Source organism: Anabrus simplex, chromosome 3 (assembly GCF_040414725.1).
Source record: "Anabrus simplex isolate iqAnaSimp1 chromosome 3, ASM4041472v1, whole genome shotgun sequence".
In the NCBI taxonomy this organism is placed as follows: domain Eukaryota; kingdom Metazoa; phylum Arthropoda; class Insecta; order Orthoptera; family Tettigoniidae; genus Anabrus; species Anabrus simplex.
The window spans coordinates 150,552,077-150,573,350 of record NC_090267.1 but is presented as its reverse complement, the minus strand read 5'-3'; the positions used below and the strand labels follow the sequence as shown (position 1 = coordinate 150,573,350).

The window sequence follows — 21,274 nt, the reverse complement described above, 5'->3', positions numbered from 1 at the left end:
TTTTTATTTCTTAACATAAGTGTGGGAGGGGTAAACTTAGATTGATATTGCTTGAATGTTTTGTAATAGTCTCTTGTTTTATGCTGATGGAATGTTTCCTCTATAGTGCTAAGGATTTCCTTTTGATAATTTATTTTAATTGTCCTAATTTCTTTAGCTGTTTGTCTTCTGGCATTAATTAGTTCTTCTCGAGATTTTTTTGTTTTCCTCTGTTGATTGTTTAACCATGCCTTGTGCCTTGCTCGAATTGCTTTATCACATTCCCCGTTCCACCACGCATGTTTCTATCTCCTTTTAATTCGAGCGATTTCTTCAGCTATGGTTTTAAGTTTATTGAATTTCATATAATAAATATAAATAATTTAAATTTTTTAATGATCTCTGGAGGTTCAAATTATCCAAGCTCCACTGTATATCGAACTGAAGTAACCGCTTTGGATGACCGCTGGAAATGTGTTTTCCAAGCAGCAGAGGATATTCGGAACAATTCTTATGTCCTTTCTCGAATACGTCGCAACTGGATTCAGAGAATTGAAGTCTGCATGCAACCCCAGGGTGGTCACTTTGAACAATTGCCGTGAGTTTCAATTTGCTATGTCACATGTTATGCTATAACACTACATTTCTTCAGCATATTGATTTGGAAGTGCAGTAGGGTCTCGATGTAGTATTTTGAGTCACTATAGTTTGATATTCCCATAAAACCGAACAGAAAAATATGAAATAACAAAAATTATATATCGTTAGTTTCAGTGCATGAGTGCCTTTTACCTGGGGAAAGTTGAACACAACACACGGGAGATGTGCTTGTTGAAATGCTAGATATTGACCTTGAACGCAGTTTGGCAGTTCCTCAGTCCTACCATCCACGTTGTTCTGGTTCATCGCATTTGTTCGAGCTATTTATGTTTTGTATTTTATTGACTATGAGTTAAAATAGAAGACGCTTCACATTTTAAAGGGCTGATGATCTTAAAACAGCATTCATCAAATTTTGTAAAATGCAATAAAATGCGTGTTTTTTGTATTCATCACTGCTGAAATCGGCACTACAATGTTTGACTTAAGTAGATAGTTCAGTTTTTTATATTTACAAAAGGTAATAGAAAATCCCTTTTAGTGAAAGGCAATCTACTGTGTGTTCATTCTCATAAGCTACTGTGCTGGATGGGCTCAGGATATCTTATTCATAAGTAAGAAGTAACAGACATGAAAGTAGCGAGAATGATTGCTGGCACAAACAGGTGGGAACAATGGCCGGAGGGTACTCGGAATGAGGAGATAAAGGTTAAGTTAGGAATGAACTTGGTGAATGAAGCTGTACGCATAAACCGGCTCCAGTGGTAGTGTCGTGTGAGACGAATGGAGGAGAATAGGTTACCTAGAAGAATAGTGGACTCTGTTATGGAGGGTAAGAGAAGTAGAGGGAAACCAAGACGATGATGGTTAGACTCAGTTTCTAACGATTTAAGGATAAGAGGTATAGAACTAAAGGAGGCCACAGCACTAATTGCAAATAGAGGATTGTGCAGACTGAATGCTGAAAGGCATAACTGTCTATAATTATGATGTATGTATGTAAGTTACTCTGCTGCAATGTTCCACATAAGTACATTTTTCGTCCACATAGGCTTTTTCCTATAATTTTGTAAGTCTGCGTTTTTCTATTAAAGTTAGTCTCAGTACCATCCATCTGGAATTAGAGTCCCTGCTGTACGTTAGTTCATTCTTTACTATAACAAAGTGTTACTCTTAGGACTGTAGTTTCTACGGCCATGTCACTCTTGTTTTGCTAGTGGCTTTTACATCACACCGACACAGACAGGTCTTATGGCGACGATGGGATAGGAAAGGGTTAGAAGTGGGAAGGAAGTGGTCGTGGCCTTAATTAAGGTACACCCCCAGCATTTGCTGGTTTGAAAATGGGCAACCACAGAAAACCGTCTTCAGGGCTGCCGACTGTGGGATTCGAATCCTCTATCTCCCAGATGCAAACTCACAGCTGGACGCCCCTAACCGCACGGCCAACTCGCCCGGTGCCACTCTTGTATCTGTGTCACTAATGTGAGCCTTGCTGAGCCCTGCTTGACCGTGGGGCTACTGTTACCTTCTTCTTCTACTACTTCTCCCCTGGAGCCTTATGTCTTATCCCAAGTGTATTCTACCATCATTGTCTTAACACGCGTTAATGTATTTTAGCGCCAAAATAGTTACTAATGTTACTAATGAAATAGACCATTGGCCAGGTGTTGGGTTGATGGTTACGTGTCTGACACGTATAACTTCGTTTACATTTCTCATCGTTATTGATGTGTACGTTTGATGTTTATGAACAAAACCTGTTTGTCACACTTCATCCTCTCATAACTACAATATGAGGCTACTGCTGACTCATCCCCAAAAGATTCTGTTCTTACACATAGTACTGTATAGTTAACTACTGCAAGTGACATTGCCATGTGTGATGTTACATTTTATCTTGTTTTCTCCTAAACTGAATATCTTTTACTATACTCTTTTTATGTCTTTTTACTCATAATGACCTGGTGTTTGCCGCGCCTGCCTGGTTATACCCCACTAACCCTGTATAATTGGGATGGGTCACCTGAATTTTCACATCTGTAATCCAATCTGTTCAAGATCTCAAGATACTCGTGGTTTGAATCCTTTTTTTTTTAAATATTATAGGATCTATTTTTCCATGAGGAAATTTGTGAAGAAAGGGTGGAAAAGTAGAATATTTTCGTGTAAATTTCTACCTGTGTAAATCTATTATATAGTGTGTAACCATTTTTCTTTTACAGCAACTTGGATTGATACATGCAGATCTGAAACCAGAGAACATCATGTTAGTAGATCCTGTACGTCAACCTTACCGTGTTAAAGTTATAGATTTTGGAAGCGCATCTCATGTGAGCAAAGCTGTTTGCAACACCTATCTGCAGAGTCGGTACTACAGGGCACCAGAAATCATTTTAGGTAAGTTCATTATTAATGTTAACAATAAATAAAGACTTGCAAATTGTCACCACTGTGTTCCAAGGATTTTAAGGTCAGTGTAATTCTCCTATACATTGAAGAAACTGGCAGGGGATACTAACATGGGAATGACTGTAGCACTAAGGTGAGGAGTGAAAGGAAAACAAGAGGTGCCAAATATTACGCATGATGGAAGGAAGGATTGCCTGGGACATACCAATTGGTTTGCCATCTCCCTATTATAGCACACACTTTGTCCATGCAACTTGCTATTTATAAGGGTTGAAAAAGCATGACGTCCGCCTCTGTGGTGAAGTGGTTAGTGTGATTAACTGCCACCCCCGGAGGCCCGGGTTCGATTCCCGGCTCTGCCACGAAGTTTGAAAAGTGGTACCAAGAGCTGGAACGGGGTCCACTCAGCCTTGGGAGGTCAGCTGAGTAGAGGCGGGTTCAGTTCCCACCTCAGCCATCCTGGAAATTGTTTTCCTGGTTTCCCACTTCTCCTCCAGGCAAATGCCAGGATGGTACCTAACTTAAGGCCACGGCCGCTTCCTTCCCTCTTCCTTGTCTATCGCTTCCCATCTTTCCATCCCCCACAAGGCCCCTGTTCAGCATAGCAGGTGAGGCCACCTGGGCGAGGTACTGGTCATCCTCCCCAGTTGTATCCCCTGACCGAGTGTGAAGCTCCAGGACACTGCCCTTGAGGCGGTAGAGTTGGGATCCCTCGCTGAGTCCGAGGGGAAAACCGACCCTTGAGGGTAAATAGATAAAGAAGGAGAAGAAAAAAAGCGTGACAGAAAATCTTCTCTAACGTTAGGCCTAGCAAGTCAATCAGAGTGACTGCAATCGCTTTCATAAGATATGAATCTAGGATGCAAACAAAGAATTCAGAGTGGACAACAGCACCTGCAGACCCACGCCAGGTATGAAGATAAAGAATACACCCACAGTATCTCGTGCCTGTTGTAAGAAACGAGTAAAAGGGGCAACCAAGGGATGATGGAATTGGAACCATGAGATTACGTGTGAATAGTACGATTAAGTGAGGAACACCATGGGTTGACATTTCTTGCGATTAGTATCAAACCATTATGTGAGTACATCATAGGTCTGGTCATTGCTTGTGATTAGTACCAACATGTGCATTTCACCAAGGTAGGGCAGTGGGTGCACGGCATCACGGACTGGTGTGCGTGCGGGAGAAGCTGCCGTGCGTTGCGCTGAATTGCGTTTGTTCCACTGTATTCAGAACGGGTCTGCGTTATCTATGAGTAGTACCATTATATAGAAGGAGCACCGTGGGTTTGCGTTGCCTGTTATTGGTACCACTATGTGAGGAACACCACGAGATTGTGCATTGCCTGTGATTATTACTACTGTGTGTGGGTCGCCATGGGTCTTCGTTGACTGTGAGTAGTGCCTTTATGCGAGGAACACCTTGAGTCTATGTTACCGGTGGGTGGTACCATAATGTGTGATACACTGTGGGTCTACATTGTTTATGATTAGTACCACTATGTGAGCAACACTATGAGTATACATGACCTGTAATTAGTTCCACTACATGAGGAACACCACAGGAATACCGGCACCCATGATTAGTCCTACTAAGTGAGGAACACAAAGGATCTGCATTGCTTGTGTGTAGTACCCTTATGTAAGAAACACCCTGGGTCTGTGTTACCAGTGAGTGGTGCCATTATGTGTGACAATACCATGGGTCTACATTACCTGTGATTAGTACCACCACATGAGGAACACCATGTGTCTACTTACCTGTGATTAGGACCAATATAGGAGGAAGACGATGGTTCTACGTTACCAGTGATTAGTACAATTATGAGGGGCTGGTGACTTGGATTTTGGACCGGTTTGGACAAGCATCATCTCAGAATATGAATCATTGTTAATCAGATCCACTGATTGTTTTCGATTCATGGTTATTTTTTCATCATCATTGGTTTTAGATTTTACTCAGTGGATACATTTGGAGTTTTAAGTATTGTTTCATTTTGTTGTACCTCGTACCATTAAGGGCTGATGACCTAGCTATTCGGCCCCTTTAAACAACAAACATCAACAACATTGATATTGGCAAAAGACTTGGAAAGTATCACAGAGATCCATTACATCCAGTGCACCGTGTCTAAGCCAGCGTGCTTTGATAAAACAGGATATGCAGTCATGGTCACTTCCTATTTCCCCGAGAAATATCTTAAATTGTTAGTATGCTGAGTTTGACAGGGAAATGTGAAGAGTTAATGGAACTTATGGAGAAAAGGGAAATATCAATCCTAGGACTGACTGAAACTGAATGGAAAGATAAAAGGAATGATAACACAGAGATGAGAAATGACCTCAAAAAGTTAACAGTTTTCATGACTGTTCAGTGTAAACGGTTTTCATGCAGATTATTTCTATGAAGAAGGCAATGCATTATAACAGTTTTTTCTTCTATATCTGCACTTCTAACCTTCTTTTGCAGTTGTGGGATTAGTCCTACTTAGGGCCGATGACCTAAATATTAGGTCCCTTAAAACAACAAGCATCATCATACTCCAACTTTAGGGTGATCAGACTTTGAAAATAAAAAAATAAAAAGAGACATAGGCGTGTCGTGTTGATTGTCTATCAAGAAAGCGGATCCTATAATTGGCATTCGTGCAATATTTATGATACTCTTATTTAATTTCAAAACAAATATTTTATTCATTAAAACATGATAATGCATATTGCAATTATTAAATCACATCACCATAGTCACTGTCAAAACATTTAAAAAATTATAAAATTTAACAAATAAATTTTAAAAATATCACTTCTACATTGAATCCTTGCCTAAGAAAACAGATTCACATGCAGTATCTGGGTCAGTATATATATATATTTTTAAATATACTTTAAAGAGTTATGAATTTCCTTCAATATGTATCTTGGTCAAGATCATAGCCTTAACAGTTTCAACATTGAGCCTGTTTATTTCATCTGACCACATACAATTAATAATTGAAAACACTCTGTAAGTTAAGGCTGCATTAGTTCCCAGAATCGTCAAAGCAAAGGTCACAAGACACAAAATACATTTGTATTTAATGTTTTCCCTGTCCATAACACTAAAAATTTCTACCCACTTAACTTCAGTTGCTGTACCATTTACCTTCCAGGTTTTACTTTTTGCTTCAAAAATGTTTTTTCATGTCTCACTTTATCAAATAGTTCACTTCATCGATAGCACTTTCTAAATGTCTGTCGATTTCTGCAATGCGCTACACACAGTTCTGAACCTCGTTTTTCATGTTGGACTATTTAGTTGAACCCTCTGAAGTTCTTTGAGTTTATCGAAGGGTAGTGTCCAGTTCTCCATGTATTGTGTTGTAAAAACTGTTTGCAGACTGCGTAAATTCACGATCATTCATCAAACCATCATCTTGTAATCATTTTAGTAAAAAGATCATTATGAATGTTTGAAAATTCTGCTGCTTCGTCCATACAGGCTTATTTTTCAGTGCACATAATTCATTAGAAACTTCACTGCCACATATATTGTCTTTTTTCAATTTTCTTTATTGTGTTTGCGCACACCTTGTTGAAAAGGCACGGTGTTTCGGAAAGTAATAAGGTCAGCGCAGTTTATATTACAATGACACTATTTATTACAATATATAAATCACAGATAGATACAGTGAAACAATAGACATCAGTGATCTCCCCAAAAATTTTCATCAGCTGGGTGGCAGGAATGAGTAGCCGGGTGTGGGAATTCTACTTTAAAAAAATGGATATGATAGAATCTTAATTTATCCTTATCAGGGCATTAACAATAATATGAGACAGGTAAAAATTAACTGCAAAATTGAACTATTTTAGTGGTATTATCACGACCAAAACATAAGTGCATTTTGAACTAGTGTTCTACTGCTCGTTCATAATCATGCAACACCGGATCTTATCACTTGGTTGCTGTGGAGTGCCATATGGGTTTGTTACATGATGCGGAATAGAGTGCTCGTATGCGATTCCACGCTAATCCATACACTGCTCGCGCATGACACTACGTGATAGTCAAGCTAAACATTTAAACTCTGATGTGATGGATGCACTTTTAGTTTTACAGTATTTGTTTTAATTTGGAGCAACCAACGGCTCAAATATATATTGATATTATGTAACTAGCATGTCTAGGTTATATTATCCAGGCAGTCTGTGAACATGGCAGGGAGATCCTAGGGAGAACACTGGACGTGGAGATTATAATTGTGACGTGTCAGAATGGAAAAAGGAACGTAATGTGTTGGTGGTACTATTGATAGTGGCTCAGCCAGACTCATATGAATATATTTAAATATTCTCAACACCCCCTCTCGAAGGCTGAACCAGCATCAACGTTTCAGTCTTTTGACACACAGACATTCTAAGCACTTCCAGTGCTTATCCTTCGGTAGCCCTGTTGTTAATATATCTGCAGGCATCTTCTCAGTTGACAAGTATTAAAGATGAATGTCTCCACATGAAAAAACCTCTAGTACATAAAGGTGTCGCATATCAATGTGCTTAGTCCGAGATTGGAAAACAGGATTTTGAGCGAGCTTCTGACTTTCATTGTTGTCATTATATAGCTGTACAGTCAACACGCAGTTAATGCTTATCTCCCTTGGTAGTTGTAGTAAGTGTACTGCCTCTTTTGAAGCTTCCATGCCACTGTCCATTGTTTTCTGGATTCCCAAGATACGACTCCGCCATACATTGTAAAGGCGAAGCCAGTGTATGATCTGCGATCGTTGATTCATGCAGTCCAATCGGCATGTACATATCCAGTTAAATTACTGGTATAGTTTCCAAAAGTGATTCCCACATCAGGAGAACCCTTCAGGTACCTAAGTATTTTCTTTGCTGCTTGCCAGTATTCTTTGCCAAAAGAAGCATTGTATTGGCTTAATACACTCATTTAAATATGTCTGGACGTGTTGCAATTGATAGGTACATAAGAGCACGTATGAGCTCTCTGTATGGGGGCCTCTTACCTTCATCCATGGACCAAGTACTCGATCTTGACAGTTTAACTCCAGCTTTAGTTGGTGTGGCCACGAGCATACAATCCGACATTCAAAAGCGATCTAATATGTCCATAACTTAACTGGTGCTATGATACCAGATTCATCTCGAGAAAACTCTATCCCGAGACAGTAATTAATGTCTCTTAGGTCTTTGACCTCAAACGACTTTTGTAGGAATTTGTAGACCTTGTCAAATTCTCTCAAGTTCCGTGACAAAACTAAAATGTCATCAACATAAACTATGATTAGGAGAGCATCAGCATCTGAAAATCCTTCACATTACACTCGAATCCCCAGACATTGGTTTGACCCTAAGCTTTAGTAGTTGCTCGTTCAAGCATTGGTGCAGCTCCAGCCAGCCTGCTTCAAGCCATATAAAGCCTATTTAATACGGTGCATGCATCCTTGTTCAGCAACTTCAGCTTCCTCTTGGCTTCAGCTGTGATCTCGGATGTTGCATTGCTTTCCTGTACGATGAATTAGAGTATTTGCCTGGTGTAGTTTGGTACCTCCATAAAGATTTCCTCTTCAGTAATTCCATTTAAGTATGCAGTTGCTACATCGAATTGTCGGATATACATTCCGCGATGAGCAGCAAGCGCAATAGCCATTCATATTGGGCTGAGTCGTGCTGCTGGTGTGAACGTTTCGGTATAATCTATACCTGGCCTCTGGGGGAAAATTCCTGGCCACTACTCTAGCATTCCTTCTTGTGAGCTCTTCACTTGCTCCGTACTTATTCCTAAAAACTACATGACTTCCAATTGTCCTATTTTCTGGGCAGTCTACGAGATCCCAGGTCTTGTTCCTTAGAATAGAGACAAATTCATCTGCCATCGCCAGCGTCCACTCATTTTTCACTGGACCTGAAAATGTCATCTGAATTGGAACCTCAACCAGACATACTAAATCAATTTGTCCTCCATCATGTTCCTAGTAAAGCTTTTGAAGTCTGCCTTGTGTTCCCGAATGAATAATTTTTTATCTCCCTGGAGCATATCGAGATTGTCGTATTTCTGATTCTGGTTCGTTTTCAAAACCAAGAAATTCTTCTTCTGAACTATCTGAATCTTTGATGCTTTCTGTACGTTCTGTGTGTCTAATGGCCGGTTGCAGAAAGGTCCATCAAATCAGTCCTTGATGGAAGATCAGCTGATTGCCCATCAGTTTTAATTTCAGAGTGCGTTGCAGGAAACCTAAACCCCGATCATGTTTCTCCAATTCACTGGTTGAAAATCTGAGTAGAAAATATATCTGACAACAGCACAATTAGTGAGCACTGCCGTGTTGATTCGTTAAGGATGGTGTGTAGCAAAGACATCAAAATGGCAGTGAATCAGAGAACAGCTGATCCAGATCGTGTTTGTAAAAGTTGAAAAAGAGCGGGTTTTGAGGTGATTTAATTAGTTTTCGACTTAAAATGAGTGATACCCCCACTAAGACAGTGAGAGAGCCGAATTTTTCATTAAATGGTAGAGCCCTCTTACTTAATATAGTTGAGGGATACATGCATATCATCGAAAATAAAAAAACAGATGCTGTGTGGGCAAAACAAAAAGAGACGCCGGTGAGGCATGTGTCCCTGTCTCCCCTTCCACTGGGGATGCAGCAGTCTGATTGTGCTTACCCCTAACACAAAATACACATGGCGTTCAACACAGACTACGTGACCTGCAGCATGCAGTATTGGCGGACCAGCCACTACTGTGCTGTAGGTAGAAACACAACACCAATTGAATAGTAGTGATTAAGTTAAGTTGAGTATCGTATACCTATTGTAAAGTAGCAATAATATCAATGAAAGCAATTTGGTAAAGGTGAACAGATGAAGTGTGAAAGGAACAATGTTTAATGTGGACAAACGCATCACAGGATAGCTTACTCTGTACAGGCTGATAGTAGCCAGCTCACTGAACACCTGCCCAACTCAACGGCAAGTGCACGGCCGGCAGGCACGTGTGGAGAAGATAGACGAGGTTCGGCGCGGAGGCTGTGTTTTATAGCACAAATTTAGGTTTTGATGATGATGATGTTGCTTGTTTTAAGGGGCCTAACATTGAAGGTCATCGGCCCCTAATTTAGGTTTTACTCGCTAAACGTTGGAGATACACGAAAAGTGATAACGACCTCTCGTTTAGGAAATAAAATTTTAAACCTCGTATATGCCATCAAAAGTTTGTTGTTTCTTAGCGTTCTCTTTTTATTTTAAATGGAATTATGAACGTTTGAAACCAAAGGGTGTAGTGACGTCACTGAAATGGTCGCCATCTTTAAATAGTGCAAAATATTGAAATCAAAAATAGCCTATATGTTAACCATGTAAATAAGCTATATTCATGCAAAATTTCTTCATGTAAATCGAACCAGTGGTTCTTGCGTGATTCAGTAACACACACACACACCATTTCATTTTTATATATTAGTATACCTTACTAGTACTAGAACTAATTTATGGTCGTTTTGAAGTACGAGAGTGGATCAGATATAAACAGGAATCATTTTTTTAAATTTATTGATTCAACCAAGAGCAATACACACATGGGGATCACTTTTCTACATAGTGCCCTGCCTTCGATTCATATTTTCTCCATCAGATTGGTAAGTTTTTGGTGCCATCCTGATAGAAAGAGGGACGTGTGTGGAGCCAGCTGCGCACCAACTCTTCTACACTTGCATCATCATCAAATCGCTGTTCTCCTAGGTCTTGTTTGAGTGGTGCAAACAAATGGTAGTTGCAGGGTGATAAATCTGGACTGAATGGAGGGTGTTCTAGAGGTGTCCAGTGAATTTCCTCCAGTTTTCCCCATGTTAAAGCGGCAGTGTATGGCCTAGCATTGTCATGGAGAAGAATTACATTGGATTGGTTGCTGCCATCACTTGTCGCAATATGCAGTTTTTGCTTCATCCCAAAGGAGACAGTAATAGGCTGCATTTATTGTCCTTTCTTTGTGAAGAAAATTCACCAGCAAAACTCTTGCGGAGTCCCAGATAACGGTTGCAAGCACCTTTTCAGCAGATGGACATGTTTTGCCCTTCTTTCGTCTCTTTGCCACTACTCCATGCTAGGTTGCTTGCTTGCTTGCTTTGACTCTGGGTGTAAGATGCATCCAAGTTTCATCAGAAGTCACAATACAATGCAAAAAATCTCCTCGTAGCGACGCAGGAGTCTCTGACAATCTTCCTGGCATAAAGTTTTTTGTCCCTGGTTGAGAAGACGAGGAACCTGCCTGGCAGACAATTTTATGAAATGGAGTTCATCTATGATGGTTTGAACTCTTCCATAACTTATTTCTACGGCTAAAACAGTTTGCAAAATTTTTATTCGCTGATCTTCATCAATAATGTTATGAATGGCGACAATGTTATCTGCAGTGATGCTTGTCCGCGGTCTCCTTTCATGAGGTTCATTTTTCTCAGCTTCTTTTCTTGGCACAATTTTTTTAGCCCAGTCATACAATGTCTGCTATAATGTTTTTTTCCAAACTGTGCGCGGTGCCATCTCATACTTTTGGAAGATTTATTGCCCTTTTTTGCGAGAAATTTGATAATGATACGTTGCGCAACAGACGTCACAATACAAGACGTGTGCACCTCTTGCTCACTCATGGCGAACTGAAGGAGCCCAGCTCTCCACCGTCATTCGCTTACGCAAACCCCTTCTCCAGACCTCTCCACCAACGTTGAGTTCAGTTGCACCGTTCTTCTGATATATTTATTCAGAACTTTCTCCATTGCTTTCAGCATGAAGGGGGTTAAACAGTTTCCCATCTGGAAAGGTTTTAGGATTTATTGCTACCTTGATTGAAGTTAGTCTTTCCGAAAAGGATATGACCGTCTCTTCTTTCTGTTTCTTGGCGGGTGGTTTTGTAGCCGAACTTGATGGCGTTCTATCCCCTGATCTTGGCCTTGGTCGGAATGATAGCCTCTCGCTGATGCCTGTTCCTTGGCTTATTCTCCGTTCAAGTTCCGTCCGCTATTTTGGCTTCCTTCCTTGCTCTCTTCCTTTCCTTGTAATATGCACTGTTGCGAGGTGGTCTGTCGATATGAAATTGGTTGATTTTCGATGCAGACATCTTCAGTTCTGTCTCTACGGACATTCCTGATTTGCTTGTGGTAGCAGTCTGTTTTACTGGAGCTTCTGTTGCCATTTCTTGTTTTGAATCGGAGGCAGCCTGTCCAATTGGGACTTCTGTCTCCATTTTTTAAATCTTGGGCTTGCTCCCAGATCTGCTCTACTGGAGCTTCCATGGCTTCCCTTGATATCGAAGTTTTTGAAATTGGTTCTTTATAAGCATCCATATTTCAATCAATCATGGGGTTTTTGCCCCTTCTAGAGTCCTGAGCGTCGTTCTCACCATCTGTGGTGAGGCATACAGCCAGACATTGTTTTCCCGCAACTGAGGCTCTCCGTAGCAGAGACCACGCCCCTCAGTCGTCCATCCAGCGGTCCGCCCCTGACCCGAACCTAGCCAGGTTTGTTCCCCCTTCAGTAGTCTCCACTTGGCATTATCATGACTGAGTTCACAGCCATGACTTTCCCCCTAGGTTGGGATCGCCCCTTTCCCAACCTGCGGCTCGTCCAGGCTACGTAGAGCAAAGTGATGCGTTGTTTCCAGCACCCCGCAGTGAGCTTTCACCTCAGTCATCAGCCCCACTTCACTTCACCATCGTATCACCCATGTGGAGGAACTGTGGATGCCCCTCTAGCATGTGTGGGTGAGGCCTCTACTTCCAAGCCTTGACTACGAAGACCCAGTGCGGTGGATTTGGTCAAAACTAGCAAAGACTGCCAGGAACTGGACCCAGGCCTCTTACAGATAATACATATATAAGAGACGCAAAGAAATAAAAATATAACAGGAATAGGGGCAAGTACATAAATTTATTATGAAGAGAAAATCAAAAAAAGGTCTCATAGGTGAAACAAAGGGAGCCGCAAATCATATAGATAATATTAATCATTCGTGGCTCATCAAAATACACAAGATTCACTGTTTATCGCACCTTCACACTCGCTTACCATGATAAAAGACATGATGAAAAGTTAGGTACAAGGGCTTGGCATCTACCATCATTAAATGAAAAACATAAATTTAGGTGGGTACAAAGTATTTATTTTATGCACATCAGGTCTAAACAACCATAAGTTTAGGGAGTAACAGCACCTTATAACATTCTCCCTTTCAGTTCATAAGGTAAGACATAAAGCTCTCAGCAATAAAAATCCACGTGCCCCGAGAATACAAGATCATTAAGTAAAAGAGCTTAAAACAGGAGAAGAGGGAAGGATGCACCGAGCTCATAAAATAAAGCGAAGAGAAAAGAGAAAAAGGGCGGTTACCATGATTTCACGCCAAACAACTAAGATAAAATGGAAAGCCATCCCGCAAAGAATAAAACATATTAAACTAGAAAATAGGTAAAGAAAGCCAATGACGGCAGTGTAAGTAAACTAGACACAAAAGGTATCGCAGATCCAAGTGTCAGAACCACCCACGCTCACACAGAGACCAAGGGGTTAGGTCGCTGAATAAAGGGACGTATGAGAACGTCAACGCACAGCACATAACAAAATAAACAACTACTCTCGAGCTCAGACAATATGAATCAGAAGTGGTCCATCTTAAAGAGACGGAGTGTCTCCAACACCAAAACACACAGGAACAGCCCAAGCACATTATTAGCTTGTATTCATACCACGCCTATGTAGTGGACATGAATTATACAGAACATGCGATAAAATAATACATGAGCTCAAGCGGAATGCTAAAGAAGTGACATGAGTAAAAGGTCTCGGATGGCACACAGCAAACAATCTCACACACACACACACACACACACACACACACGAATCCGTATCACCTTCTGTTCTCTAACAAACATAGCGGATCGGTAAAGGAAAATACCAAAGGAAGCATGTCAAATCAAATTTAACACACAAATAAATTAGAAACACGTGTAATGACGGAAGCCTTTCTAACCCAATCACGGTGAGCACAGAATGAAGCAACAATAAAACCAAGAGAAGATTAAAGAAAAATAAAAAGAAAAATAAATACCTCGATTACATAAGCAAATAACATTCTTGAAAGGCCGAGATATGTACAAAGACATCTTGAATCTGTTAAAATATCTTTTATATGCCACAAAGGCGACTTGGAAAACCAATCCTTCCATCTTCTCAAGTCAAAACTCCCCACACAACCAACCAGAAAGATAACCCAACAAGACTGGGCAGAAAAGAAATGCTTTGAACTATGCTGACACATGAGATGCCATCTACTGGAATAAGGAAAGATTACATAGTGGTAATAACACAGAAAGATTAACAGTTCACAATAGATACAAGAGTTCGCTAGGAACATGAAGACTTCAGAACAGGCAAACGTACCATAAAATTAATGGTGCGGTTGACTCATCTTTCCGCCTTAAAGCTTTACAGTAAATGCAACAAACCTTCATAGAGCCTGACCCGCCAGTGCAGATATACCACCACTACTAACGGTCAGCAACAAATGCACCGGCCGGTACCACCTTTAAGCCGGTGGGAAAAGGGACAAGGAAAAACAAAGTCAGAAAAATAAATCACAAAGGTGAAAGCTAGCACGAAAACCAGGTACTTACCAATAAATAGGCCCCATCAAACCCAGAGGACATGGTGAAGGTTTACCTGTTTCAGCGTTGAATTGCTTAACCCTTTGGCACTCAACCTATATGCAGGGGTTCGCTCAAAGATACTCATACTAATTTCTGTGATTTTCCTAACCAAATTACAAAGAAAAAAGCACGTAAACAGTTTAACACACATTAAAATAAAATAAATCACACTAATACAGGAAACTATGAGCATTTCAGAAATGAATATACCTAGGATGTGTTGTTATTGGTAAAGCAAAAAAAAATTATTAAATTTTGAAATTAAATTTAAAGAAATAAATTATGGTTTTCAATTACAGAAAAATCAGGCATTATTGCGTCTTCCTTCCTTACTCTTAGACGTAAAGGAAAGGACCATTTAATTCTGTATAATTTTATATCAATATGATGTGTGTGCTGCAATTCATTCGTGAAGCATGACACGAAGTTTTTCACTGTACATGTAACAGTCATCGATGTCAGGACCTCATGGTCCGATGCACGGTGAGCAGTGGTGACTGTGTCATTTCCTACATAATGGGAATTACTTTCAACAAAAGGTCATTATTACTGTCTAAATCATCTGAAAATTCAAGGATATCAGCCTCATTCGGCCTTGAATATCGCCTAGCCATTATGTAAAAAGATGACGCAAGCATGTGCAACAACAGAGTTATGAAAAGGAGTAAAATTATAGTTTGTGAAGTACAGTGAACACACGATATACCAAAGAAATGAAATAAACTCTAAACTAAACTCATAACAAGATCAAATTGTTGTATTCGTAAGCCAACCAAAACAGATCCACTCAATAACTTCCAATAACCACAACATAAACATTCACTGTCAACAGATTACATTTGTTGAAATATAAAAATATTTTGTGGGGCTTGTGGATATATCTGTAGAGTAAAACGCAAATTCAACGCTTTAAGGTACCGTTATGATCAACTGTTATGATTTAACAGCCACGCAAATGACCAAAATCCCTACCGGTAAATAGGACAGAGCCGATGTATCGGCGCAGTGAGCTTTCTCGCCAAATATCTAATTCCCTCCATGGGAATTTAGAATTTTCCATAACCTCTTGCACCGATCTCGCTGAGTGCGATGAAAGAAAACTCCAAGTCGAAATTGAAAAATTAATAACTTAAATTAAGCTTATAAACTTAGACTCGGGCCTCTCTTTCTTGACTAACTTAAATAAATGGAAAAATTATCGGTGGTAACCTTGGGATCAATCATTAATAAATAATGTTGTCATTAATGCTTTCACGGCCCGTACTTAAAAACATGATACTTTATAGGCTTTTGGGCTTATGCCGTGTCAAGAAAATAAGGTGAAATTCTTAACGTTTCGCAGGGAACTGTGCTCTGCGTCCTCGGAAGAAATCTCGACTGTAGACAAGATAGGCTTCTTAAACAATGACACTTTTTTAAATTGGACGTTATAATATAAACGTTAAGAATTTCACCTTATTTTCTTGACACAGCATAAGCCCAAAAGCCTGTACAGTATCATTAATAAATAACTTTTCAGTGAAATTTGCATAAGCGAGCTTTCACAAGAGCACTAAATTCTAGCTCCACAACAAATTATCTTCAGGAACTTGAATAATCTCCAAGTTAGGTAAAACCCATAGGGAAAGCAGAAAATATATTAATACGAGAGATGGAAAAGAATTGGGAAATGCTTCACAGGAGCAAAAATTTGTAATCAGGAATAAGTTACACGACCAACTCGCCAAACCAACACCTACATTAAAAAATCGTCATAGCATCGAATACACACACCAAAAAACAAGTTAAACTACCAATCACAAAGAGAGACCACAAAAGAGGTCAATAACGTAAGTAAAAACAAGTGAAAATCAAACCCACCCAAGTATGAAATTACCAGATAAAATTAAATATAAGGTGAGTTTTAAAGACAAAATAAATTAAAGGAAACTGAATTTTCATGCCCCTACAGACCCTCACATAGTTTTTAAGCCACATTAGGCGAAACCATTAATTTTAATTTACATCATCAAGTATAGCCTTTTCATGGGTGAATAATGATAACTAGAAAATTAACACATTCCCTTTTTCAAAGAATAACAAGTCTATCAATTTGACATACTTCTTGTAGAAATTTTACGACTACATCTTCATTTCTTTTAAATATTATTAAACATTCAATAACCAACGCGTGTAGCGAGTTAGTTCCGAAACACATTAAATCACTCTGTTTTCCATGAAGTCATTTCCAAGGCGAATTTTAGTTCATGATCACTGAAGTTAAGTTTACTGAAGGTTGAAGAACTTACGTGAATAGATCCAATAGTCACCAAGAATAAGTCAGATTGTAATATACTCACAGATGTATTCATGTTCCGGGTCACAATAAATATACTAAATTCAGTATGAGTAGGACGATGACAAAGAAATGAAATAGTGTTTCAACCCTTTATTGCATGAATTATTTTTCGTTTTCGTTTGGTGAAGAAAATTTCAAGCTTCAATGTTCAACTTATGTTCAGTGTTTTAGATTTACCAGCAATTCTTAACTGGGGCTAATAGCTTAAACACTCGTATGTGATGTGGATTGCCATAACGGGGTATATATATGATTTTTCACAATTTCAGGCTAAGCTTTTAACATTCAAAGACCGAACATTACTGCCTACTGGCCATGGGTGCGTACTGCAAGGTGCAAGCAAGGTGCAAGTACAACTTGCACGACCATAGGTCGGTAATGTCTTTGAGGTTGAGCCAGAGGTACTCCTGAAACCTGTGGTAATGTGATGGGGAGGGCCCACGTAAAATAAACAGTGGTTGGTACGCGTGGATGCTGGCGGGGTAGAAGGAGTACTACCTCTGTCCACAATCTGTATCCATTTATACAGGTGAAAAGTTGTATGTTGCCTGAGGGCAACAGTATGCAGTAAAGGGTTAAAACCCTCAACTTAAGACCTTTATGCTGGGTCAATACTCCAGGCAGGTTCTCTCCGAGTCCATTTGGCCAGGAGATCAATGTCTGTTGATAGTTTGGCTGCCGATTTGTTGTTGCTCGCTTAGCACCACCCGGGGAACACGTGCAGGGCAATGCGGAGGTAAATCCTGCGGACATCGAAGGCATATCCAGATCGAAGAGTGAACATCTTTCTAGAATCCTTCTTGAAAACAACATCGATTTAGTGACCATTCAAGAAACTCATACTGCGACTGAGGAACAGCTAAGATCGAGAGGAAAAATTCCTGGTTATATCGCTATTGGAGCAACCTACCACCAAGCGTATGGGGCAGCAACCTATGCTCGTTCAAATCTACAAGATGTTCGGCTCATTTCAGCAACGGTAACTGACGATGTTCACGTGGTAACTGTTGACATATCGGGCATCAAAGTGGTAAATGTATATAAACCACCATCTGTGACTTGGTCAACTGAAGTGCTCCTCACCCAGAATCATCCAGCAATATATGTCGGAGATTTCAATAGTCACCATCCGAACTGGAAATATGATGATGCAGATGAATGTGGCTCTCAACTAGTCACCTGGGCTGAAGCTAATAATCTACACCTGGTTTTTGATGTGAAAGATAGAGGAACCTTTAAGTCAGCCCTCTGGAAGAGAGAATACAATCCTGATCTTTGCTTTGTCACTGAAAATGTAAACGGTATTGTCCTGCCTACTGCAAGGAAAGTAATGGAAAACTTTCCCCACAGTCAACACAGACCTGTCATGATAACTACAGGAATACAAATACTTTTGGTTAAAAGCACACCTCGACCACGCTGGAATTTCAATAAAGCCAAGTGGGATTGCTTTTCAGAAGATCTTGACAAATGTGTCCAATTCATACCGCCTATTCAGTCTAACTACGAACGTTTTGCTGGACTTATTATCTCAATTGCCAAGAAATATATTCCAAGAGGGCTGCAGAAAGAGTATATCCCTGGATGGAATGAAACTTGTGAGACACTCTATGAGGAGTATTTACAGGGTGGAGATCCTGAAATAGCAAGTGCTCTGTTACAGAGTTTAGATGAATCTCGACAGCAGAAGTGGAACAATACAGTTGAGACTATGGACTTCAAACAGTCCAGCAGAAAAGCCTGGAATCTTCTCAGGAAACTTACCGGAAGCAGAACCTGCCACAAAAGAAATGGTTGCATCACCCCCAACCTAGTAGCTGAACATATTGTTAAAATGTCACGAGCGCCCTCTGATAAGAAACATACCGTCCAAGTAAAGAAGTTGCTCAAACAACAGAAAAGCAACTTGCAGGACAACTCCATATACTCGGAACCATTTTCACATCTGGAAGTAGATACTGCTATTAAGAGCCTCAAACCTGGTAAAGCTGCTGGCTTTGATGGGATATTTCCTGAGTTTCTGATACATAGTGGTCCAAACACAAGGCTCTGGTTGGCTAAATTCTACTCTAATATCTTATCGTCTGGGCATCTGCCAAATGAATTCCGGGTAAGCAAGATCATTGCAATTCTGAAACCCCGTAAACCGGAAGACCAAGTCGATAGCTACCGACCAATAGCATTGTTGAGTGTTTGCTATAAACTCCTTGAGAGACTTGTGTACAACAGAATTAGTTCGGCCATTAATGAAGTGATCCTAGTAGAGCAAGCTGGATTCAGGCAGAACCAAAGCTGTGTTGACCAGGTGCTAGCACTAACAACTCACATTGAGGCTGGTTTTCAAAGGGGCTCTAAAACATCTGCAGTCTTTGTAGATCTAAAGGCTGCATATGATACTGTGTGGAGGCAAGGGTTGATGTTGAAGCTGCAACGAGTTATCCCTTGCAAAACTGTAACCATACTGATCAACAATATGCTAACCGAAAGTCTCTTCCGTGTTGTCATGTATGATGACATTAGCCGTCTTAGGAAACTAAAAAATGGCCTTCCCCAGGGATCAGTATTGGCACCTCTTCTATTCAATCTCTACATATCAGATATTCATGAGACAAAATCAGTAAAATTCTCTTATGCAGACGACCTAGCCATTGCCATTCAACATCCAGATCTCAGCCATGCCGAGGCCATCCTGACGTCTGACCTGGATACACTTAGCTCTTACTTCCGAAACTGGAGACTACAACCCAGTATGAATAAGACAGAATCTGCTTGCTTCCATATCCACAACAAGTTGGCTAATACGAAACTCCAAGTACGCTTCAATGGCTCAGTGCTAAAGCACAATCCTAACCCAAAGTACCTCGGGGTAACGCTTGACCGAACCCTATCTTATAGAAAGCATCTTGAAAACCTCGGATCTAAGTTGAGATCACGTAATAATATTCTGTTTAAATTGTGTGGAACTTCATGGGGTGCTTCAGCGGACACATTACGACGTACTGCGCTTGGCCTCGTGTATTCTGGAGCTGAATACTGCTCTTCAGTATGGCTTAACAGTTGCCACGTGAAGAAAGTCGATGTACAACTTAACACCACCATGCGTATCATCTCTGGTACTCTGAAGCCTACTGCAACGTACTGGCTGCCAGTCCTGTCCCACATTGCTCCACCAAGCCTGCGACGTTCAAGAGCCCTTGTTCAAGAATATAATAAGATCATGTCCAATCCAACTCTACCTATCCATAGAGATGTTGCAGATCTCTGGAGACAAAGGCTGAAATCCCGTAAGCCACCGATGAAAACAGCTAAGAATCTAATGGATGCTGGTTTCAATTTAAAAGAGGAATGGAAAGAGCAATGGATTCGTACAGCTCCGGAGTGGCCAAGCCTCTTTAATCCAAACCACGCCCCAGCTGGTTTCAGCTTGCCAAGAAGAACGTGGGCATCACTAAACAGGTTCCGCACAAATTGTGGAAGATCTGCATTCTCCCTTCACCAGTGGGGCTTCAGGGACTCTCCAGCGTGTGATTGTGGTGCTTTAGTCCAGACCAGGCATCATATAATGGACGAATGCCCTCTGCGTGCTTATGGTGGAGACCGAAAAGACTTGGCTGATGTCTCAGTATCCCTAGTGCAGTGGATAAACAATTTAGATATTCATGTGTAATTGTTCCCTACTTACCTTGTATTCTTTGCAGGTTTTTCTTTTGTATAATATTGTATATACTTGTCCATTCTGTAAATTCCATACGCTTAATAATAATAATAATAATAATAATAATAATAATAATAATAATAATAATAATAATAATATTCCAGGCCAACACAAACATCGTCGGAGACCACATAATGTGTCTGCACACCATGGCTTCCATTCACAAAAGTCCTTTCACATCATGGCCGGCCTTTGCTCCCAAACGAAGGTGCCGCGCACTAATTGGTCAAAGAGTGGTAGGAGGAGCGACCAGTGTAGATCGCTAACACAAATTTTTGCAAGTATACAGTACTTCATGGGAGATAAACTGATTGGCAAACCTGACTTATTTATGATGTTTACTCTTTCATACCCAGAACATTTTAGAAATAAAATACCATTGAAGGGCAGAACTTAAATAATTTAAAAAAGAACATTAAAATTATGATGTGAGGAACTTTAAATACACATGGGGGGCTGATGACCTTCGATGTTAGGCCCCTTAAAACAACAAGCATCATCATCATCATCATCATCATCATCAAATACACA

The 21,274-nt window shown here is 40.2% G+C and overlaps 1 protein-coding gene across 1 annotated transcript in view; it reads left to right on the top strand.

The window, feature by feature from the left end:
- Positions 1-21,274, top strand: part of Hipk (Homeodomain interacting protein kinase) — a 435,335-nt gene that overhangs the window by 151,823 nt on the left and 262,238 nt on the right. Inside the window, exon 6 of the mRNA XM_067142782.2 lies at positions 2,805-2,979. Coding sequence (XP_066998883.2) covers positions 2,805-2,979 — 175 coding nt within the window. The remainder of the gene's footprint in view (positions 1-2,804; positions 2,980-21,274) is intronic.